At 39.9% G+C, this 25,359-nt stretch overlaps 1 protein-coding gene across 1 annotated transcript in view; it reads right to left on the minus strand.

Moving 5' to 3' along the window:
• Positions 1-1,325: 1,325 nt before the first annotated feature.
• Positions 1,326-25,359, minus strand: part of LOC139722442 (dystrophin-like) — a 127,577-nt gene continuing 103,543 nt past the window's right edge. The window contains exons 39-41 of the mRNA XM_071633736.1: positions 13,875-14,098; positions 12,541-12,727; positions 1,326-1,463 (exon numbers count right to left, since the gene is read on the minus strand). Of these exons, the coding sequence (XP_071489837.1) occupies positions 1,326-1,463; positions 12,541-12,727; positions 13,875-14,098 (549 nt within the window). The remainder of the gene's footprint in view (positions 1,464-12,540; positions 12,728-13,874; positions 14,099-25,359) is intronic.

Below are 25,359 nucleotides of genomic sequence, written 5' to 3' on the forward strand. Positions count from 1 at the left end.
TATGATTTACAGAGGATAAAGAAATCAAATGAAAATATGCACTTGTAGAGCCTACTGGTATTTGCTGTGAAGTATTCCTCCCCATATCCAGCATTTTCATCAATACTCAAAATGTTTTGCAAACTTAAAAAACTGTGTTTATGGTACATTGTTAATATATGTGACTCTGCATCACAAAACACACAGAAAGTCGCCAGACATGAAATTTTAGTTAAGAGCATAATCTAAAAGAGCAAATTTTAAGCTTTAAAATGATGTATAACTCAAATCAATGGACTCTCCTAACCTATCTAAATATTGAAAAGAAAACACACACTCAGGAAAAGTGTGAACTGAGAAAAGAGGCTCTGTAGTGCAGTGTCTATTCAAGCGCTAAATCTTTACCAAGCTGCACTCGCTGTGCAACAAATGGGACAAAAAACAGGATGTAAACTACCAGAGTGACAACAATGAAGGGATTATCAGATTAAGCTGAAATTGAGCGTGCCTTATTAACACTTTCTGTTCATAATTGATGCTAACTTTCAAAGCAGTAGCATCATCCTTTCAAAAGTTATTAGAGTTGAAAGTGAAGAGTGTGTACAAGGTTTTTAAGAAGTGAAAAGGGGACTCTAAAAACACACCTAATCACACTATTCTACCAAAAAATGTTCAAGATAAACTGCTAAAAAAACACTTTCCTGCCCGTTTTATGAACCCAAATTTTAGCATAATGTAGAAGAAGACTTGCTCTTTCAGAAAATATGAAAAAGTCAAGATCGGTTAGGTTGACCCATTTTACCTATTTTCAGTCCTCACACAAAATCAGTGTGTGCGACTTTTTGGTCATTTTGTGGTGCACGGTCACATATGCTAATCTTTTCTCTAAATGTAGCTATACACATGTATATATATATATATATATATATATATATATATATATATATATATATATATTTGCCTGGTGATGGAAATCACATAAATGAATGAATGAATGAATGAATGAATGAATGAATGAATGAATTTAGGATAGAAACCACATGTCTGAATGCCAATATGTTTTACCAAAGAAATAAACAAACAAAAAAAAGTGAAAAAAAACTACATAACTCAATGGAGAGGAAGAAATATGTATGGCTAGAAATGCCACGGTGAAAATGACTGAATAATAGGCACTTAATGTGAATATAAAGATAGAAAAGGCAGTCCAATAAATCTTGGACAACCCGCCAGCACAAAATGTAAAGCATGACCGACGAAGATGGGAATCCATTCCTAGATATCGTCATTTTCCGTTACGTGATCCATCCACAGACAGCATTCTTTGCTCACAGAAGCTGATAATCTCACTCTCCCTGCTTACGCATCCTGGCAAAATCACCACATCCATTGGAGGTTGCTTCCAAATTCCTGCAAATAGCCATGACGATGATGAGCAGGATGGCTCTACCAACATCCATAGTCCACATCCAGGGATAACGTTCCTGGGGACCGTCATCAGAATCGCATCACCATTAGAATAAGTATCGAGTCACAGGGTGAAGAATTCCATGTATATCACGCAGTAAATGCAGTAAAATATTACAAGAGAAAGAAGAAAAAAGTTGCACGCTAGAGTTAATGACTCCATATGGAATAACAAAACCACCCGAAAGATTTGTCTGTATTCCTCACTGTTTCAACATGTCTACCTGTCCAGGTTTCCCAACAACAATAAAACAGCAAAACACCTCCCTAGCTCTCATCAAAAAGAAAGGCAGAGAGATAGCTGTTGTGCCCATAGGGAGAAAGAAAGAGGGGTGGGGAGGGGAGACGAAAAAATACACCCCTACCTCAAACAGCAAACAGCAACCAAAAAAGTTCTGATACACAGGAAAGAAAGAGAGGGCAGAGTATCCTTGGGTGAAAACTTTGGCAAACAGTTATCTTATCTGGCTAGTAGCCTCAGCGCCAGGGAAAGGTACGCCGAGACTAAACAGATCAGAATCACGATGAGGGTACGGAGCGGACAGCCGAATGTCCAACCAGAGCAAATATGCAGGCATCCTCCATGTCTACGCCTCCCTTCAACCCTCCAGCTCTCTCTGTTTCTCTCTCTCCTTTTCTTTCTCCATCTCTTCTACTTGTCTTTGTCTATCTCTTTTTTCTTTCCCTTATTAACACCCGAGCACCTCACCTCCTTCAGAAGAAGAAAAAAACAAGAGCTCCTGCTTTCACCCTGACACTGTTTAAAAGACAATGCTAGACAGTTTATTCTGTTTTCCCTTAATATTCATTTTCTCTTTCCTTTTTCTCTCCCCTCCCCCTCTATCTCTCTTTTTCAACCTCCTAGCTCACCTTTATTTTTTTTTTGTAGTCAAACAAATAAAGACGGTTTTCCCTTGAAGGGTCACTAAAGCAAAACATGACTTGAGAAGACAGAGAAAGAGCAATGGGTATCGAGAACGCTCGCGGAAATTGACGAGAAATTCAACCAGTGTAAACACACACTCCACACTCACACACACACACACACACACACACACACACACATGCACACACATCCAAAATTATGATGGTAAAAGTCCTGCAAGACTTGAGACATGAAATGAATCAAAACAAGGCCTGCCTCCCTCTTTTCTTCTCTTCCCCTTTACGGCTACACCTTGCGGAGGCTTCGGGCACCCACTCTCAAGAGTTCTGGCCTCCCTACCAACAATGAATATTGCACCCCGGAGCAGAAGCCTACATCCTCCAGCTCCACCCGATGCCAATCTCTTGTTTAACAGTTCCCAAGACCGGAGGAGATGAGACCATTGGATGTAAGTTAGTGCGGAACATAACAAATAAAGAGAGACCGAGAGAGAAAAGAAAGAAGGATGGGAGAAGAGGAGAAGTGACAAGAAAATACAGAAAGAAAGGAAGAAATGAGAGTACAAATAGAGAATAGAGTCTCGACAGAAATGAAATAAATTCCTTCAGGGTTGTCAGCTATCTGTTCAGGGCATCCCCGTATCATACCAATTTCTGATTAACCATATAATATCTTTATCAAAATGTGCACCTATCCCATTGTGTGTGCTTCACCAAGCCATGATTAAACTAAGAAAAGTACCCCCCCCCCCCCACCACCACCACCCTCGGCCCAGCACCAACTGTTTTCATATTGACAAAAGGATGATATTGAGCCATGTGAGAGAGCCACGTCGGAGGGGATAAATTCATACACGTACCGTCAAGACCCGCCCAGGGCATTCATCTGTCCAGCCAGAAATACCCCCAGGGTGGGTTAGGCACGAGATATAGTCTCAGCTATTACTCCTGCATAGTGACAGAAGATGAAAATTGTTTCTGGGATCCATCTAACCTCCACCACACAACCACTCATCCAGATGATTTTTTTCTTTTTATCATTTTGCATTTCAGGACGTGACCTCCTTTTAGAGCTGCTTTTTCACAAATCCCTGACTCCAAATTATAATATACATGCCCAAACATCTGATTTTTTTTTATAATTACCACAAACAGATGTCACAACAAGTCCCATAATCATTGAAGCAGGTACATCACTCTGCATTTTGCAAAACATTGACAAAGGTAAAACGTATACATGTGTATCTATGATTAAACCTCCACACTGCCCAACATAAAAAAAGCTAAAAATGTGGAAACCACAGGACAAAGCTCAAACAGAATATAAGTGAAGATGCAGGAGAAATTGTCCAACCTTCTCCACAGCATGAGACTGTGTCCTTCATCTCCATAGCGACTGTCTGTAGCGGCAAAAACCACATTCCGCAGAAAACATTCAAAATGGTCGGCGAAATCGATTGGAAGCTGAATCACTGTGGAGAGGAGAGGAAAATGTGCTGCCGATTTTTCCTGGAATCCAAGTAGGGGAAGATTAATCAATTCATGAGAATAAGTTGTTACAAATTTCACAGCCTCCGCAGATAGCAGCCGCGCACTGTGGTGGAATCGCAGACAAACCACGGACAAGTTAAAATGTGTCGAGAGCGGACATGCAGCGTTATGCCATCAAAGGGAGGGAGTTGACTGAGTGCCAACCCAAGTCATAAAGCAGCTCCTCCCATTAACTTAAAGTCCACCTTTTTAATTTTTCAAGCCGGCACCAAATCCAGTAAATAAGGGCAATTCCTTTATATTTAAAAATAAAAGAGGGGAAAAAAAGATATTAAAGAAAAATCCGTGCCTCTGGCAGCTGCACTTAATTGCCACCAACACCGCCACCTTTGGTGTTTTTCCCTCTTTTTCTTCTTCTCTCCTTTTTTTGATAAAGGTATTTAGCTGCACTCTCACATGCCTGATCCTTCTTTTTACTTAAAAAAGATTTAATTATTCACGGACCATATTAACATTTTTCTCAGCTTTATTATATAAGCATTTCAATTCAGCTCCTTCCTCTTACTCTTTTACTATAGCTTAATCTCCTTCCTATTTTCTCCATATTAACACGTAATTCAGGTTGAGAGAACTATTCCTGAACCTGTCATCTCCAATCACAGCAAGCGAGAATGAAATCAGTTTATTAAAAAACAGGAACATAGAGAGAATTTAATATGGGGACTTTGACACAACCCCACACAGATTTTGCCACTGTTATACTGCCCTCCAGGGCAAGATATTATTGTATATAGCCTCATGCTCCAATTCTTCCTTAAAAAGATATCCCTATTGAAGTCTACCCCTCTTGATTAAGTTCCAATGCATCAAAATGCACAATGCAGATCAGAAGGAAAAAACTATACAGTCCAGTATATTATACACCACGTGCGGCAAAGGGTAACATTTTCTTACTATTTGTTTGACAGTACCCCATTATTTGTGTATGAATGTAGACCGGCTGCAGTGAAGTGTTACATATTCCCTTCTGCCTCAATATCACGCATTGTCACATATTTCAAGTCAATACACACAAAGTAGTAGTTTCTGCGTGAGCTTTTCTGCTGTATCTAACCCCATGTACTGTCCAGCAAGAAATGTTCATGGCATGAAATTTCCGTGAATTGCCACTGGCATTCAATGCAGATATGGTGTAGACAAGAGCTTTTACATGCACTTTAATTTTGCGAATTTTGGCCCTTGTGTTCACGAAACATCAAAATGCACACATATCTCTGGTTTTACGGTAACTGACGCAATCAGTTGACATGAGGTGTCTCTTATACTGTAAAAGTGGATATTTTCGCGCGAGTAATTTTTCGCGCTTGGCCGGGTAAGAAGAGTTTCGCGTGTTTTTAATTCCGCGGAATCAAGACATCACGCACAGGAACATATGGCAAGCAAAAATATTCGCGTGCTTTAATTTTCGCGCTAGTTTCTGGTTGCGCGAAATGCGCAAAAATTTCAACACCGTCAAAATTTCCACTTTTACAGTATTCCCCAGCCCTTCTGAACTTCACTTTTGGATATGATGTGTAGTCAAAATTTCCACTTTTACAGTATGATGTGTAGTCAAAATTTCCACTTTTACAGTATTCCCCAGCCCTTCTGAACTTCACTTTTGGATATGATGTGTAGTGTCATTACTGTGGGTACTGTAGTATAGTGGACTCTAGACTTTGAAACAGAAGTTCCCGGGTTCAACTCCTGCCAAGAGCCTTCGTACTCTGACAATGTGATTCTATCCCAAGATATTCCTCTACCATCCAGGCGTAATAATGGTACCTGGTAACAATGGGGTAATACCAATGACAGGGCCCTCTGGTAGAGCAGCGGTAACACTGAAGAGGCTACCCTGGGAAAATAAGACCATATTCTATAAGTATCATTATTCCTCAACATTAATATCACAAAACATAATTGCTTTTCATATCTTTGGGAAACATCAAATTTGTCTTTCTAGTACTCTGGCAGCGCAGACCTTTTTACATTAACTGGAGGAGAATGCTTTTTCCATCCCATTTTCAATCATTTCTTGAAATTGGGAATGAGCATCATAATCTCCTAAGTGTTGTGAAATCCCTTGGCATAAATTGTTCATGACATGTTTACCACATTATTTTGGGCAATACTTGGCCAGATCAAATCAATATCATTACTAAGCTGGTTGCTTAGCGACATGTGTGATTTTTTTTGTTGTCACAGTTCCTGTTCTGATTTCTGTTCTTTTTTTCAAGCATGTTTCTTCAATGTTTTTGTGCTTTCTCTATGCAGACATTCCAGGTGATTGACCGTCTGTCCTATAATTCACAATGGACAATAACATGTCACACTGCAAAGTGTACTGCTTGATAATCTATGCTGTCCTGATTGCTTAATACCAAAGTTTTTTTTTTTCGTTTTGTTGATTTGTTTTTGCTTTTGCTTGAGCTTGTTAAGACTGCACGACTACACGCTAAAAGCTCTGAGGAAATTCTTAATCACAGTTTATTCCCTTGGTTACTAAACATTAAGGAATGTTTGCAATGGTCCCTTTCTTTATAGCTCAAAACAGAGCAAACAAAATCACACATAGATGGGACTACATGGTATAGTCAAACATTTTGCATATGTGATGAACAGCGATATCTAGAGGACATCATTTCAAATCATAATATTGTAAACTCAGGGTAGGATACATCACTCCTATGCAGTCAATGTAACAATCTTGTTACCGTGGAAACTCAAGACAAAATGTCTGCTTTACTGTTATCTGAACTGTACATGTATGTATATGCATTTTCTTAGAAATTTATCGGATGAAAACAAAAAAGGACCTGTACGACCACTACATACAAAAACAAAGGTGATACACTTGGCTGCAGAATTTTACCAAGATAAACAAAAGATGAACTTATTGATTTAAAAAAAAGGTGGTTCAAACAAAGTTCAGATCATAAACACTGACAAGGAGGATATTTTCTCAGGGACATGTGATTGAAGCTGCCCCCCCCCCCCCCCCAAATGGCTTCGGTATGCTACTAAGAGACTCAGCGGAGTAGTTTGATATCAATCTGGGGGTAAAAAGTGCATTTTGCCGGTTCAGGCTGCCTTAAATGACTGACAAAGTGTTGCTAAAAGGTATTAATGGCATATTTTACATCCACCCATCTTGTCCAATTCCTTCATTCTATCATCCATGCCTTTTTTTTCTTCTGGTTCAGGCTGCTCTAAATGTTTGACAATGAGTTGCTAAAAGGTATCAAAGACATACTTCACTTGTTAAAAGGTGTTAATGGTATTTTCACAGCTGCTGCACCTGTGCAATCCCTTTGTTCTTTTGCTCCTTTTCAAGCTTATGTTTCTTTCCAATTCATTACCAGTCCGCTTTTTGTCTCTCCAAATATCCTTGTACTTGTGTGTGTGACCTCTATCACATACATGTAGTATTTTCACTGTATACCTGGGGGTATTTCATAAAGCTGTTCCTAAAGTTACAAATGACTTAAGAATGACTGGTGATCAGTTCTTGTGCTGAATTATTGCAATTCTGATAAGTATAGCACATCAGAACGTGTTCCAGTCGTTCTTAAGTCGTTTGTAACTTTAAAAACAGCTTTATGGAACACCCTCCTGATTTGCTTTAATATACTTTGGGATTGAATTTGAATGTACGAAAGTATAAATCAAGTACGCACAAATAAATGTCTCTCTCATATAGTGAGAGAGTTAATTTCCCAGAAATTCCAGCTTTGTTTTCATGACAACAGAGTTGCATGTAATGAATTGAATGCATTTTCCTGTCCAATGGAATATTGGGTATTTTTAATTTTTCTCATGTTTGGCAAGTTAAACTCTTTCCACCATACCTTTCATCCTAGCTTCTCCTCCCCCCCCCCAAAAAAAAAGTAACCCTAAATTCCCCCCCCCCCCCTCCCTCTCAAAAGAAAAAAAAAAGGTCCGTTTGTGATAGCTACTCGTGAGTTCTGATAGCTTTGAGTCAAAATCCCTTCATTTTGTTGGTACTGGGGCACCTAGCGTGGAGTCGAGGAACCACGGTGGACAGTTGGTAACTTTACTTTGTAGGTATCGCATACTCGAGGTTGGCAAACATCTGCATTTGACACAGGAAAAATGGATGGAGGGGGGGGGGGGGAGTGGAGACAAGTAGAGACCAATAACATACTTGATACGGGTGTTCATCACATCAACCAGGATGAGTTCACTGCACTTTCCTCACTCTTTTTACCTTCCCGGATATCTTTCCCCGACTATGTTACTCTGCCTGAACTTCTAACTCTTTCTCCCTTTATTCTTCTTCACTTCTCTCTGTCCCTTCTCTCTCTCTCTCTCTCTATTTATCATACCTTTCTCTCTCTCTCTCTCTGCATCTCTACAAACATGGTCTTGATAGATCACACTTGAAAAAAAAAAATGTTTGTGGCGTGCTGGTACATTTGGAAGGAGTTATCATCATATTCACCTTGAGCATGACCATGAAACAGTTCAGAGAGATGGAGTTTTTAACCCGTTGAGGATGGGCTAATTTTGCTACAACACACATTTCCCATAGACACCTGCCAAAGTATACCTGGGACTCATCCTCTAAAGGTTAAGAAGAGTATGAAGACTAACATACAATATCACAGTTAGTAGTCAAGGTGTATTTCATCTTGTCACACATATTATGTACACTACAAATGTGTTTTTTTTCACTGTGTTTGTTGAAATGTCTGAAGACAGAAACCAAATTTGATACAGCAACATCTCTTGAGTTCAGAAAAAGCACATTCTTCTTTTCTTTTTTCATAACCAACAGTCTTTCAAGACAGACAGTTTATGGCTGTATGATAGGCAGAGGTGAAGTATAATGCTTGTGAGGATCATTAACCTTTTCTGTGCCATGACTTTGGACAGTGTGTACAATGCTGTAGGGTTTTTAATATCAATAGCACACAATTGGTAAAAACAAAAATGATGCAGACATACCACAAGGAAGGGGTGAAAGAGAGAGTGATGGTTGTTCATTTATTTATTTTTTGATGTGTGTCATTTTACTCACATAATAGCTTGGCTTGCCTTCTTCCTATCTATCTAATCTTTCCAAAAGAATCTATCTGCATACGAATACATATTTCCTTTCAAGTTTAAAAGCACTATCGTATATGTTGAGTTCTGTGCAACGATCCTTTCAGTGAATGCAATGCTGTTGAGTATGAACCTTGTATACCACTACGCAAGGAAAAACAAGATGACTAAATGCTTCAATTACACAACAGGATAGCATTCAAGAGTTAGTACAGTGTGCAGTACATTTCAAGTTCATGACAGGTTTAATGAAAAGGAATGATATTCAGAGTATGCAAGACTCTGAGAGCCACACTCATTAGCTGAAGTAAAATGAGTGGAAGAGTATCGCTGCCTTGCTGCCTCAATACTATAGAGGAGTGTCAGCCTGGAGACAGGAGGATGAGAAGTGTGGGAATATGTGATGCTGCCAGCAAACCTGATCGTCGTCCTCTATGTGTGAAACCCTGCAGACTCACCCAGCACCGTCTTTGAGCACCATTACCCCAAATACCGCGAAATGGATGCCGGACAGCACTTTTTTTCTTTCTTTTTTTTTTCCCAGGGAGTACACGTGGCTGCATGTGCAAACACAGCCGTACCATCCCATCTCTAGAGACAACACACTTCATGTCGTTTCTCTGCGAGAAGACACGCCACAATAATCGAAGTCAAAACCCGATCCTCCCCTACCCCCGTCCCCGCCCCTTTTTCCTCGTGCTGTCATTGAATCTCCTTCAAATCTTAACATTTTTTGGAATGGAGCTGGGGAAACAGGTTGCAGTATCGATTACAGTGAAACAGCCCCACTAGACCCCGAGGAGCGTTCAAATTTGATCTCTGGGGTCCGCGGAGACCAGTAATCGGTCGATAATGGGTTAAGCATCTCGGCTTTGTGGGATACAGGGGATCAGGTCATCATTCTCTGCCCATTCCTCCCCTATCACCTCCTCCTCCTCCTCCTCCTCCTCCTGGGTTCTTCACTGTTTCCTATCCTAAAAACTGAATCCTCCCTTGCCACAGATTAAACCAATACTAATCACAGCTCGCTATCCCGCTATCTTCTCCTGACTAGTTGCCATGGGAGACGAGACTGCATCATCATCGGATGAAAAGTTCTTAACATCTGCATTCTTATGTAGGGTAGTTGGGCGAAAAAATAAGATGCTTTACAAGCTCTTCTCTGCTGCATTATTTGAAAGTTGAATTTAGCATTCATTCTGGAATAGTTTCTTCAAGGGATATATGGAATTAATTTGAAGTACAGTAATCCATTTTTCACTGTGTTCTTAGCAATAAAAGAAATATCAACTTTGTGTTCTCAAGCTCACACAAATCAGCTTCAGACAGTTTCTCTAAAAGGTATTGAAACAATGTCAATGTTATCAATGTTCTTTTATCACTACATTTAAGTTCTTCTCAAAACTCCTCATTCCAACCGGCAGAGAGAACAGACCGATGTACACTAACATAAATATATACCCTCAAAAAATAAAACATGACAAAATGTTCAATCTTCTGAGTCAGGAATATCTGGTGCGGCTTTCATTCTCGCCGTCTCAACATACCGCGAAATCTAATCAGACAAACAACGCCTCTCTGTCGCCTGCTAAGTGGATCTCGTGATGAATGCTATCAACTGTGACATACATGAAAAGAGAGAGAGAAATAAAACAACGAAAGGTGCCATCTCCTATTAGGCAAAAAAAAGGACAACAACAAAAGAATATGAATGATTTCGATTATTAGGAATTTGACGCTTTATCTCTTAGCACTCTCGACAGTGGATAGTTCGGTGAAAGCACGCACTCGAAACGGGAAACCGTCTCAAAAGGGCCGATAATGACGCACCGCGCTTTCTGGCCAAATCATCCCCCTGGAAGTTGTTAATCTTCTTCTGAGTGCTGCCGTAAACAGGGTAAGGCGAGGGGGGGGGGGGGCTGTTTGCACGTAAACATCAGGCTGCTGTTTGAGTAAATACCACACCAGCTTCTATTTGCCAAAATAATTGGCGAGTTGGGCAAGATTTCCGTACAGTATGATGAAGGATGTCAATATGAGACAATATTGAGGAGCCTCACTTTCTAGAACCTAATTGGGAACTTTGTATAGTGCTTCATAAACTTTGAGAAGTTTCTGTTAATGATATGATTCATAATACCAGTCTGCATTAAAAAAAAATAATGATAGAACTTAGGCCAGTGGCTTGACAACACCTGGTGCGATGTCAGTTAGTGAATGAACAACATCAAACCAAAATATGTGCCTTAAACTGCAATTTGATATTTTTTTTTAAATGCTGTACTTTCAAAATGAGACTGATGATCAAGCAAAACAATGATCTGGCAGCACCATAATCATTAATTGTATGAGACAGAGTTAAACATGCAACACATACATGTAGCCTTCTAAGGACTGCTGTTGTAAAAAATCCAACGACATTGCATACAGGAAAGTTGCCAGTGGTAATGGTGGCAGAGATAATGGCAACCACATCTTTCAGATTGTGTCTGCCCCAATGGCAACTTCAGACATTCTACAATGGGATTATCTGCAACAATATAATCAGTGGCAGCAACAAACATGAGTGAAGTGAGCAAATGGCTTTGGTAGGGCTGTCAACCACCACCCACACTGCACACCAAACAACATACTTCGAACTGCAGCAAATTTCACTTACCACCACCATCCTCATTGCCAGAAACAATCAATACACTTATCAATACATCAACTTCTCAAAATATCTCCAATATAAAATTTCCTGACAGAAGAAAGTGAACCTGGTAATCACAAACAGCTCACTTGCAATTCACATTCCTTTCACTACCAATGTTTTGATACGCAGACAGTCCCCCATAGCACACTGATTCGATTCCTCAATGTCAAATTTCCAGTCAATTGCCACATCATGAAGTTTGCTACACACTGTAGCAGTAACAATCACCTTTCATTGATCATTCAAACATCCATATACAACGAAATTGCCATGCCAATGTCTAAAGATTACATGACAAAAAATAAACTCAACCCTTACAATGCCACTTGACCATCTCTTCAACAGAGCGATAGGAGCAAAGAAAACTTGTTTTATTGTGGCATTCTCTAAATGATATCATTTACACTGCTCTTAATCAAAGAACCATTACACCTTGCAAAGTGCACTTAAAAATATGATAAATGCAGACCATGCACTTACTCTCAATCACACATATAAAACAATGTTTCTACTAGTTTAAAAGGTTAACAATTTGATGAACTGAATTTAATCTGTGGCAGAATATAAAGATATAAACTTTGCGTCGTCACCATGGCATCAGAACGGTTAAATTTTATACAACACTCCACACACACACAAGCACGCAATCCACTCACTTTATCCTCAGTGGCAGAAGGACACATGTCCACAGAAGTGTAATGCAATAAAAACATATGACTGCAAATTGAAATCACTGTCTTAAAGTGTTTTCATTGAGCAGTTATACTCCAGTGACTTATGACTTTATTTCATGTGCAATTTGTTTTAGGGTTGTGCTTTTTTCTTTGTTTTTTTTTTAATTCCTTGACACTGCAAAAATTTGCCCTTCTGCCATGAAATTGGCCCTGGCTGTCAATTTTTACAAATAGGTCGCTCACCTTTAGATGGTCCTCCTGCAAGGAGAAGCTCTCGAAGGCTGCGCCCGTTAGTTCGGGCACCTTCAGCTTCTCCCCAGTGCTGGCCACCCTATCCGAGAGTGCATTGGCCTCTGACAGCAGCAAGCTGAAGTCAGCCGACGGCGGTGGTGCGGGAGCCGGCTCGGATTCTATGGTAGCCTCTTCGAACCTTGGAGGCAAATGCACAAGAGAAAAGGGGGAGAAAGAAAGAGATGAATATAAAAATTTGGAGGGGACGATAGAAATAAATGAAGCAATGAGAAATTAATGAATAAGATATGGAGGGAAATAAATGGAAAAGGGGAAAAGAAGAAGGGTGGAACGGTGCATACATTTTTTAGCAGGACCGGGGAGTGATTCCCGCGGGCTTAACTGAGATTGTACCGACGCATTCATAAGCGCAAGTGATTGCCTCAATCAAATAAAGGAGACCTTAGTGTCAACTGAGTGAGAAGGAGGAGAGGGAGGTGAAAAAAAAAAGGAGGGGGGGGGGTGAAGAATGTACTGACGGTCTCGGGGTATACCTCACTTCAACGTACTTACACATTGTCTTCCCATGAATATATACATACAGTATTGTACATTTATATATACATATATTTATATAATTTTTAATAGCTTGTATGAGAGAATAACTCTACTCTTTTTTTTTTCTTTTTTCAAATTTTGCCGAATGCTTTCTTTTTCTATGCTTAAAGGACAGATCCCCCCCCCAAAAAAAAGGTGAATTCTACTTCCTTTTGTTGAAATTGAACAGGATGGTTTTGCTTAATATAAAGATACAATATTGAAAGTAAAAGCTGTTATTTTCAGCTGTAGTGAGAAACAAGCTGACTCAAACTTCTACAATATAAAAAAGTATAGCTAAAGAAATACTTTTACATTGCAGTATTCAAAACATTTTTCAATTTAGTGAAATAATAATTCAAGATCTGTGATTATTATTTTACATCATAGGCATGGATTGAAGAGAGGCACATGGGTTTTATCAAACAATTAGCATTTCACCTGCCTGTCACCTTCATTCAACAGTCCTTTGTATCTCAAAGATGAAAATATCATAATCAACAAAAGATGAATTTTTAAACTTTATATTGCCTTGACCACAACTGTTGAACAAATATCATTGCTGTCATGGGCTATACATGAAAACAATTTCACCCATTGAGGACGGGCTGATTTCGCTACAACACACATTTCCCATAGACACTTGTCTGAGTATGCACTCGGGACTCGTCCTCAACGGGTTAAGTTCAGTTTAGATTGTGTGATGAAAGCAAATACAATTTGATGAAAATCACAAAGTTCAGACTCACTTGTAAGTTGTCTTGACTTCCGTGACGGTCCTCTCGACGAACACCTCCTCGCGGACGGGTTTCCGGAACTGGGCAAAGTGTCCCTCGATTTCTCGCCACCTGGTGTTCACGCGCAGCATCACCGGCTCGGCAACCTGCCTGGCGCCCCCGGTGCTCAGCTGCTGCGCATCGCGATTCAGCTTTTCAATCTCCAGCCTCTTCTGTTCAAACTGGTTCTGGATTGCCTGTACGAGGCAGAGTGAGTGCAAAGGACTGGACGTTATCTCATCAAGTATGTTAAACTTTTGACAACTTGATCTGTACTCTATGGGAATAAATCTATTAACATAGGGCTAGTCAATGTTTTAAGAAAGAAGAAATGGAAGTTGGCAAATTGAAAAAACACTTATGAAGCTGACAGTATCAAAGTTACATGCACAATTCATTCATCTTGTAGAAAGAACAAAAGAAAAAGCATCTGTAAATTAATCAGCTTCAGTGTTCAATAAAATACATCATCACTGGACTTGTGGGACCATTCTTATAGTGTCTACAAGTTTATTTAAACCGGTTTTATGGTCCACATGTCAATACAGTATCATTAATGAACACTGTAACTGATGAGAAAGTTGAAATTCAACAATATCAGCATTTTGAATGAGTGATTATACAGATATTGCTTCACACAACATTTCAGAGCCTGTATGTCTTCTTTTTTTTTAACAAAACAACGTAACATTTTTATTCGCATAAAAAAGTTTTCATGTAAACTCATAATTTTTCTGTGTCTAATAACTCAATACACATACACACATATGAACACACACATACACACATATGAACACACACACACCCATAGCACCAAAATACACTAGCTCACACTAACATACAAAAACACATACACTCCAGAACCCTAGCAGCCCCCTTCAAAGAAACCAAAAATCAAACTCTCATCACTACACAAGAAAAATAACAACCACTTTCTCCTCTCTCAAACATTCTTCCCACCAGCCAGTACCAACCCTGTCCCCATCCATTCCCCCATCCACCCCCCCCCCCCCCCACACACACACACCATCATCAGCAAACATCCTCAGTTGACACACAAAGGCATGTCACAGGCAGAGAAGGAAATGAAGAAAACACACTGAAAGAGAAAATGTAACAAGAAACCACAGGAAAGGTAAACATAGCGTGTGCTTCAGTACGGTGGAACCTCGTCAAATTGGCAAGGTCAAAATTCTCTGGCTTGGAGTGTGAAGTTGGAGATGTTGGTTGACAGAGGAAGTGGGGGGGGGGGGGGGGATCAAAGAGAGGAACTCGTCTATATTTGCTGCTCCCCAAGGTCTGATCTTACCCTGATATGAATACACCAGGGGGGGTTCCATTTGACATCAGCAAAGCTGCAAACTCTTCAGAATATACAGGACAGATGTTCACATGTTTCACACGATCATGAGACTTTACAGCCTTTGAGAGACATACTCAAGAGGTCTCTGCCTCTTAATACTTAGAAATAAAATACATCTTCAGCATTTCAGCACTCTAGAATTCATTTTGCTTAACCCCATGCCTCTATATTCCTGGTGGGCCCTGTGTAAAGTCTATGGGATTCTGAGAGTCTCACAGGGAATGGAGTCAGCAAAAAGAGGTTCACTGTACTCTGTGACTACACACACGCCTTCATGCATACATTGTACAACTGCATATGGAACATTACATGTATATGCAACAGCTATGAATGATGCAGAGATATACCTATACTGCTGACTGCAGAAAATCCATGTTGCTCATAATCCTACAGGACTTTCCTCTGAACTTGAACATACAGCCCAAGACAGGTTGACAGCATCTTCCTTTTTTTTCTTGCTGACATAAGAAACTTATGATACTTGAAAGTTTCACAAATCTATTATGAAACATATATTAGATTGCCATAATTTTCTTATTCACAATCTGATTTGGATGAAATTTTTCACATTCTTCATGTTTTGCTTTACTAATTGCCTATAGGTCAACTTGAACATGACAGTGGAAATTGCAAACTACTGATATACTCCCTACTACATTGGTTGCTGAAGTTCAAGTTTGTTTGTTTTTTTATTTAGAGGCATCATATTTCACACCTTTTTTTTTTTGTAATGGAAAGTAAGCTTTGGTTTTGCCATTTATCGAAATGTTATCTTGTTATATGTATTTGCCAATACATCATTGCATTTACTGAACTATAATTTGCTTCTCTGTTTCAAAATGTATTTCAATGATTTTTTAAAATTGTTTTGTTTAGTCATATGTATTTCATTCTATTGCTTTGCAGAAATATGAGAAATAATTTCAATTCAATTTAATTCAAAACAGGTACATTACATACACAGAGTGTGTTTTGGCAGCATTCCAGTCCCCATGGTGTTCTAATTTGAGAAGGAGAGCAACAGTGTGTTTTCGCAGTCAGTTGAATGAAAAAAAAAAGCAAAGAAAAAACTTTGAAGGTGAATATTTAGTCCATATTTCAGCAAGATATGGAGACATGGTGGATATTTAGGTACAAAGGTTTGACAAGACAATAATTCAATTACTTCCAAACATCTTAGCACCGTAGTATCTTCTCAGCTCATTAACCCATTCAGGACGGTTTGATTTTGCTACAACATGCATTTCCCATAGACACCTGCCCGAGTATACTTGGGACTCATCCTCAACGGGTTAGAAGTAATGAAGTATAACTGGCAAATCTTTCTCTACAGTGTAAATGAAAGAAAATGAGTAGGAATGAGATGGAGCAACACTATACCACAACCTTCTCCCACGACTGGATGGCTAGATGTACACTGCACCACTCCAAACAAACAGATGAGCACATTGTTGCCATGGTTACATACTACCCAATCTGTTTGGGTCCACTGGGGATGTGGGATATCTCAAATTTACCATGGGCGAAGATTATTTATGCAGCTCCACAGAATGCACCTGTACATTCATTGTTAATGCATGGGGTAAAGCCGTCCACTTTTGGCAAGCAACATAACAGCCCGGGGAAAATTGTACCATATCTCCTTATACCACAGCACCACAAACAAACATACTTGTTGCCATGGTTACCCCCACCATTTCTCTTTGGCCCATAGGGATTGGAGAATGCGTCAATTCATTTGGATGTGATTACAACAGCTTAGGGGTCAGGAAGCCCTATCAGGTATTAAGCGCATAAGATTGGATCGTCCATCAGCCACTATCCTGTTACTCGTCAAAATGGCTGATCTACTTCTATACCCCACCCAGCCCAGGTTTCCTTCCAATCTATATTTCATTAAAATCCATGTTGTATCTTGTATTCTTGGATCTTTGCATTTTATGCTGGCAACACATTCATGTGATGGTGGCATATGCTTTCAGCGAAACAAGAACTTCAGTTCATCAATGTTAAAAAATCAGTTCAAAAATGGGAGAAACAAAATATTTGCTCTCCTGAAAATTCATGATTTTGAAATAAATGGGTCTTGTCACCCCAGAGACATTAAGTAACAATACATTGAAGAATCTTGTAGGCAGCACATGCTGTCTTCCTCTTCATGTTTCATGCATACTACATCAGCAAACGATCAGAAGGAACCTTCATTATACAGCCGACACAGAAACCTCCCACTGGGACTATTGATGCTAAAGTAAGGGAAAGTTATCAAAATACAGAGAATTGATGTGTGATAGAGCACAAAAGATATACAAATGGTACGCCGAAAACTAAGAATTAGACACCGGTCAAGAAATTACAGTTTGATGACAACGCAGGGAAAGTATTTTCAGGAAATCATTTTGTTGATAATCAGTGTGTATCCCTGCCTGGTATTTCATAAACCTTCCACTTGATATACACACTTATATTACCTCATATAAATAATAACAAAAAACAACAGCACAAAAACCACCATTTTACTGTTTGTACAACCCCCTCCCCTCCATCTGATTTCTAAAATCATTGCTTTAACGTGGCATCTATTCAAAAGACCAACATCAAATTGCACCGTCATATTTTATTCATCGCTCAATTCTCAACTGCCCGTGATTATGAAATTTGACTCATTTGCCTTGGAGGAGGGAAATTGCCATTTGTACCCACATTGCATACCAAATAAGTTCCTCTCAAGACTTTCTCAGAAAGGCTTCTTTTTAAAGTACAATTGCACATTCTGTGGCTGCCGATGTGTTTGTACACTAATTTCTCTGTTTGTTGCTTAGACTTGTAAATTTAGCATGTTTTGGCCCTGCGGGTATCAACGTATTGATTTGATAGGCAGCTTGATTTCCTGTGTGTCAAATGTCTTCCAAAGGCACATTAAGATTCGGTTTTGTTCGTCAACATAGGCAATTCCTGCATAAACATACCTACATACATGCATTCATATGTATACAAACAGACATACTGTAATAATAGCAGTACTGAAAATAGAATGAATTATGGAGTATGTGATGTTCAAATTACTTTCACAACCAACAGAAACTACTATTAACCTATTGAGGATGGGCTGATTTTGCTATAACACACATTTCCCATAGACACCTGCATGAGTATACGCGGGACTAGTCTTCAACGGGTTACATGAATAAAGTGTGTGGAATACATGGGAACATAAGGCAGGTTGAACCCATCCCCCCCCCCTCAATTCCCATAACATGCAAACTCATGTCCACACTACATATTGCTGTTGATCCCTGAGACAACCATCTCAGTAAGGCACCAGTGGAGACTTGGGGCTGCACATTGAGCTCACAGTCAATGACTGTGATAAAAACAGCACTTCAGTTACAGAGACTCCAACTCTCCCGTTTTCGACGGGAGATCTCCCGCCGAAAACCCATTTTTGCAAAATCTCCCGTTCTCCCGTTTGAGATTTAATTTCTCCCGCCCTGGCTCTCTGTCTCCCGTTGGAAAGGACTTCTTACATGTTTCTATCGTATGTTGAAAAAATAAGCCGTAGATAGCACCAGAGAGCATCTAGAACCCTGGGAATTTCGCGCTTCGCACACATCAACTTTGAGTCTCCCATTTGCTAGGGGTTTCAGGCGGGAGAATCTCCAGATCAGAAGGTACTTTGGGTTGGAGTCTCTGCAGTTATCATAAGTTCACATTCAAGAATGAGATTATCTGTGATTGACAGGTGACTGTGGGTAGACAGTAGAGTGCTCTAAGAGTGTAAAAAGCACAAAAAAAAAAGAAGAAGCAAAAACTATGATACTAACTCACATATTCCTGGTACACACAATGTCACCCCGGTGATCGACTAGCTATTTCTAGTCATTCTTTTTTGTATACTCTCTAAAATTTATATTTAAACCCCAATAAATAAAAATTGGAGTGACAAAACACTCTCATACTTTGCAGAGAGCATGTCTCAAGTATATTCTACAAATATAGCAAACATAATACTCAAGAGTATTGGTACAAACACAAGAAATATGCACACACATCACACAAACAAATACCTGCATTTACATACATCTGTACACTCAGGATTACACATCTTTCTCCTACATCACACTGCATTAAAGGACAAGTCCACCCTCATATACATGTGGATTGAGTGAATGCAGCAATATTTGTAGAACACTTCAGTGAAAGTTTGGGGACAATCGGACAATCCGTTCAAAAGTTATGAATTTTTAAAGTATCTGCGTAGTCACTGCTGGATGAGAAGACTACTCCAGTGTATGATGTCATATGCGTACAACCATATAAAGAAAATAAAATGAGAATTTCACAAAACTTTGCTTTTTGAATAAAGTGCACATTTCTTCGACTTGTTACTGACATATGTTAAGGGTAATATTATTCCCCCTGCCTTATGAAAGAGAGAAGTCAAGTGTTCTTTTGTTATACGAGAAAAGTTAAAATATGTTTAATTGTCTTCATTCTTTCTTTATGTCGTTGTACTCATGTGACATCACAAGCTATAGTAGTCTTCTCATCCAGCCTTGAGTGAGCAGAAACTTCAAAAATTCATAACTTTTGAACAGATTGTCCGATTTTCCTCAAACTTTCACTGATGTGTTCTACAAATATTGCTGCATTCACTCAACCCTCATGTATATGAAGGTGAACTTGTCCTTTAAAGGGGAATTCCAAATGTTTATCATAATTTCACATCATGTAGGACATAAATAAACAGCTCCATGTATAGATTTGCGGAATTTATTGTGGTTCTTGAGCAGAGAAACAATACTTTGAGATTCCATTACAATACCACTTGCTTGCGATTTCACCATGTGTATAATCTATGCATGCCTTCTTTTGTTCTGCTTCCTTGAGCCCCAACTCATACATTCTTATGGTGACCCTGCCATGTCATCATCCTTGGTCATTGCAATTTATTATAAATTTCAAAAATATTCTTATTCTTCATCCCAATTATCATAAATTCTGAAACTCTGTCCTCAGTACAACTAATCTATAGTTATTCAAATGTAAAAATCTGACAATCACGCGGAGGTCTCCTTTAACTTGTATCTAAGTCTTTCTCATTCTCCCAATATAGCTCTGTACTGACATGCCTGCTACATCTCAATATGGCTCGAGATAAACATTTCCCCCATGGGAGAAAATTACTTCAAACATTTTGGGATAACAAAACAACATGGGACGACAGGAGACTGCAAACGGACGTAGCAGGCTACAACCAAATATCTTCCCCATCAAAACGGGGCTGCTTGCGTGACGCTAACGATTTGGGGAATTTCGGGGAACTGTTTGGATTAGGCTGGACCAGAAGCGCTTGGTTTATACTGGGGACGAGGTGTAAATGAATGACAGGGGATCTTGTTGATGATTTGACTGACAAGAAAAGAGAAAAAAAAATCAGTTTGATGATGGATGGAAAGGGGAAAATTATCATGCAAATCTTATAAGAGCTGTAAACTAGTTGGTCAAAGGTTAAAGGTTGCCTTAAAGGTATTGTTTAACAAAAATTCCAGTTTGAAAATACAAAACTCAGCTGTATGCTTCTACATGCTGTCAGTATCTTTGAAACTGTGTAAAAATGAAACCATGAAAAAAGAAAGCTGTATGGAGAGATCCTTTTCCTTTGTTCTGTTAGTTTTTTGTTTGTTTGGCTCTTTTTTTTTTTGGGGGGGGGGGGAAGGGGTGCTCTAATATGCATCAATTTATGCATACAGCAATACAGATTATCCCTAAAACCAGGGGTCAAATGAGCTACCTAGATGTCCAACCAAAATTCAATGAAAAAGTCACAATTTCATGCCTACATTCTTTTGTGCACATTTCAGCCAGCAATTCTGCACCAACTTATCCAAATCAACTTGACCTTTTATATCAGCTGTATCTAGCAAACTTTCAGAAAACTTTCACATGCAGTGACCCACTTTGCTATAAGCATAGATGAAATTAAGGCATGGCTTATCAAGAAATAATGACAAACTCTTTTAACATTGAAAGAGCCTCTGATACCAAATTTAAACTTGAGAAAGGTATCAACGTTGTTCATCTGTTTTGTTTCATTTCTTTTAACCCCCTGAAGATGGGCTGACTTTGCTACAACACGCATTTCCCATAGACACCTGCCCGAGTACACTTGGGACTCGTCCTCAACGAGTTAAAACTGACTTCTTATAACTTTTTGGCAACAGAGCATGATCCAAGACAACTGGTTAGAATGATGAAAAGTGAGGTGCTCACTGTAAAGCTCCTTGAATTTGATGCATCACAAGTCCCTATTGCCTTAAAGCAGAATGAAATGGATAACATGACAATGGTAATTTCACGTGTAAAGTGAATTCAGAGTTATTGCTGATCATCATAGCTGCTTTTCACCCATGCTGACGATACAGATTGTATTCAAATTTCCTACCACTGAAAACAAGAAAATTCACATCTTATATTCATGCATTTCATTCTCAACTCTCACTCTTTGGAAAACACAAGCAGAATGAAATGGATCACACATAACATTGGTCATCTCATCTGTTAAAGGAAATAACAGTAAACACACAAAAATCAGTATTTGTATTCACGCATTGTTTTTTCTACTTTTTACCCTGTTGAGATGTGATGTGCCTGCCACACTCTTCTGTATCCAGATAAAGGCCACACACGAGCACCAAGCCAGGAGATATGCCAGCAGCTCAATTTCTACATCCAACATGATCGCCTCTAACCGGCTCCAAGAGAGAGAGATATAGATAGATGGGGGGGGGGGGGGGGGGGGGGGGGGGGGAGAACTGTGACCCGCTCAGAGAGGGGGGGGGGGGGGAAGAAGGAAAGAAGGAGAACTGAGAACTGCTTCAAGAAGGAGAGATTGGGATGTAGAGAAAGAGAGAGGGAAAGAGTCTGAGGCGTGATAATCCTGAGCAAAGACGGTGCAATGAGCAGCTGTCTACTTCTGCTTCTGTGCGTGCACAACTCTCACGTCGTTGGGTACTGCTGGGGTCATCGAAAACCTCTTCAGACGAAATATTGTTAACAGTACAGGCAGATAAAAAAAACCCTACGAGGGTAACAACGTGCCCTGTGTTTACTGGGCTACAAAGTTCTTGCAAACGTCCATCACACTTGTACCTCCTTATTCGAGTCTGCTGGTACGTTATGCATATTCCTCTTGCTCTTTAGCGAGGATGCAGTGTATGTCCCACCACAATACGGTCACACAAAAGTCTGATTCCTTCACAGGATATTGGGGAATGTTCTTCTTTGCTGGGAATTAGATTCTGTTTGCTGATTACAAGATCTAGAAATGATGACTACCCATCACTTTCACAATGGTAATGATTTGCTTTTTTTAGTCTCCTCTTCAAATATTTGGTACGACATTAGCATAAGATACAACACAAATGGTTGGAATGGACTAAGTACAACATAATGTACACACTGTAAATTTCAAAATGGTTGTAGAAGCTTCCCTGTGATTTGGCAGGGCCCACAAGTGTACCTGATCAATTCAACAAATATTCTGCTCATATAGAGTTCCTGGAGAGAATCATGTATATCGCTTTAATATCGAAATTGACTACCAGTTTAGACAAGCCAAATTCCTATCTTTCAAATTCTCATTGTTCCCCATTTACTCTGTCTGCCAGAATGATGACTTATGGACTTCACAAACAATTCTCGTGCCACACGATTGGCTTCAGACGGCTCACAATGACTTGAGAAAAGCGGTAACCTCCTACTAAAAAGTTGAGAAAAGTATCACTGTCATTGAATCTTCATCAAGCGTCGGCAACTTTACTTCCTCACAGTGGAATGTGGCGTGGGGAGAAACAAATCAATCTCACAAGAGTTCCTGTCCATATGCCTATGTCCTCTCGATCCAACACAAGGTCACATGCAGGCATCGGAAACTAGACTGATGCAAGTTGAACAATTCTCCATCTTCCCACATGGTGACCACAGCAACAACGTGACTGTATCTATGCAAATCACCATTCCTCACTTCAGTACATTGAGCATTAAATATCTGGATTGAGAATCAGTTTTCAAGCACATCCACTCTTTTACTGATGCCAGGTTGCCAATCTCAACACCATCGGCGCAAATATAGGCAGAAACTAATATCCACGCTGCAAAGTTTGTTCAGTTTGAATCATGCATTCTGTCACTTAACATCATGGGGTATGAGTCAAAAGTTATTCCTTTTCACACGAAAAAAATAATAGAAATTGCGCTGAGAAACTTTTACTTTCTCTGCCTTGTCTGAAAGTATGAATGAGAGTAAGTGAGGCGGCATCAGAATCCAGGGCAAAATGTCGCCATCTACAGTAGATCGAGTGTCAAACTAGGCGTAGATAATACGATAAAACTATAATCAGTCCATCTAAAGTGGTGACTGCAAACACCATTACGGGTACTAATCACTGGCCTGGTAGGTCACTGGAAAACGAAATGATGATCACATTCCATGAGCAAGTTTCTCTCTATTGCGTCGGAGTTTAAGAGCTCGAAATAAGGCATTATTCCTGCTCAACTTCAGCAATGTCTTTCTTGGTATGCATTTCCAGACAGTCGCCCACTCAGCGGGGCTTGCGCAAGGTGACACACTTTAGCTGCACGTTGCTATGGCAACATCCCAGCCCGACACGCACTCATGTTGGATGGGGTCCGAGAGCTGTGAAATCAATGACGGGCCGTCGTTCTGGGGCAGAACAATGACGCTGTTTGATGAGGCGGGGGATGATGCGGAATGAGGATGGACGCAAGAATAGCTGTCCTTGACGAGGCACAAAAATCACAATCAAGCAGCTCGCCTTTCAGGGATGACATCCATTCTTCTTGTTGCTGACACAATTGTGTAGGCATACAAATGACAGCACAGAAATGTCAGGTATTCCAATTAAAATCCGATCCCATTCCACATACTCTTAAGCCAAAGAAAAATAATCATATTGCTCAGCATACTGCCATTACATACAGCACATTTCTGCACCAATCACACAATACAAGAGTCTGAGCAGCATGACTGGATCATAGAAACGACATCCAGGGGTCGCTTGCACTTTTCATCCTCCTCCTCCTCCTCCTTCTCCTCCTCCTCTTCCTCCTCCTCTCCCTCGTCCTCACACGATGTATTAATAGAATGTGTCCTCCCTGAATTCACCTCATGAGCCAGACTTGCAGATAAGCGAGATTCTTTTTTTCTCTCCAAGACAGTAAAACATGAGTAAGTTGTTGGCTAAAAGAATGTCAATCATTCAAAAATTCCCCTTCCACGACTTGCACTCCCCCCTTACATAAACCCCCACATGTGGGCATGTGTGTAAACAGAGGTGGGACCTCTGATATTCAGAGTGACAGCAAAGTTGATGGCTGTGACCAGAAAAAAAAAGGTAAGAGAATTTCTCCGATGACTGTTGGACGAGTTTATCGTCTGTATTTATTTATCTTTTTTTTTAACGTAGAAGACACCCACCCAAACGACTTTTCAATACCTCCCTACAGCTGCTTTCCCTGTCCGTCACCCCCAAGCCAGCTTGGGAAATCGAAGAAGGCAGAGAGACGCACAGTGCGGATCTTGTCGTCACTTTCCAACAACAAAGCACGAAATAATGTCGTATCACTCGCGGATGCCGCACAAGGGTCTCACTGTCTCACAAATGTAATGGTGCGAAACATTTGGGAAAGATATCCCGTTCTCTGCAAGCTCTGTGTTCAGTATCAGGGGAGACAATACGCAGTGTTGTAACGAAAAGGAATTGGGACTCTCGAATCGGCGAATATGCAAGATGCCGGAAGAAGTGGAATTCAAGAAGCAGTACTGCTTTGGTGCCCAGCTGACTGACTGACATAGAAGCTGTAGGATTCTGACTTCCACATTTTCTTCAGGGGGTAACCTCCATGACATCGTACAGCCGAGTGGATTAGGAAGTAACTAACTTTGCAGAATATTTTCCAGCTCAGGACACTGGCCTTTCACAAAGTAATCAAGCTCACCCCACAGGTAGACTGTGCTAAAGTTCACTATTAAATAGTGTACAAATGCAAGCATAGATTATGAAGAATTTGAGA

The sequence above is a fragment of the Diadema antillarum genome, unplaced genomic scaffold, assembly GCF_040938485.1.
Source record: "Diadema antillarum isolate AM-2024a unplaced genomic scaffold, OU_Dant_1.0 scf00000165, whole genome shotgun sequence".
Classification (NCBI taxonomy): Eukaryota; Metazoa; Echinodermata; class Echinoidea; order Diadematoida; family Diadematidae; genus Diadema; species Diadema antillarum.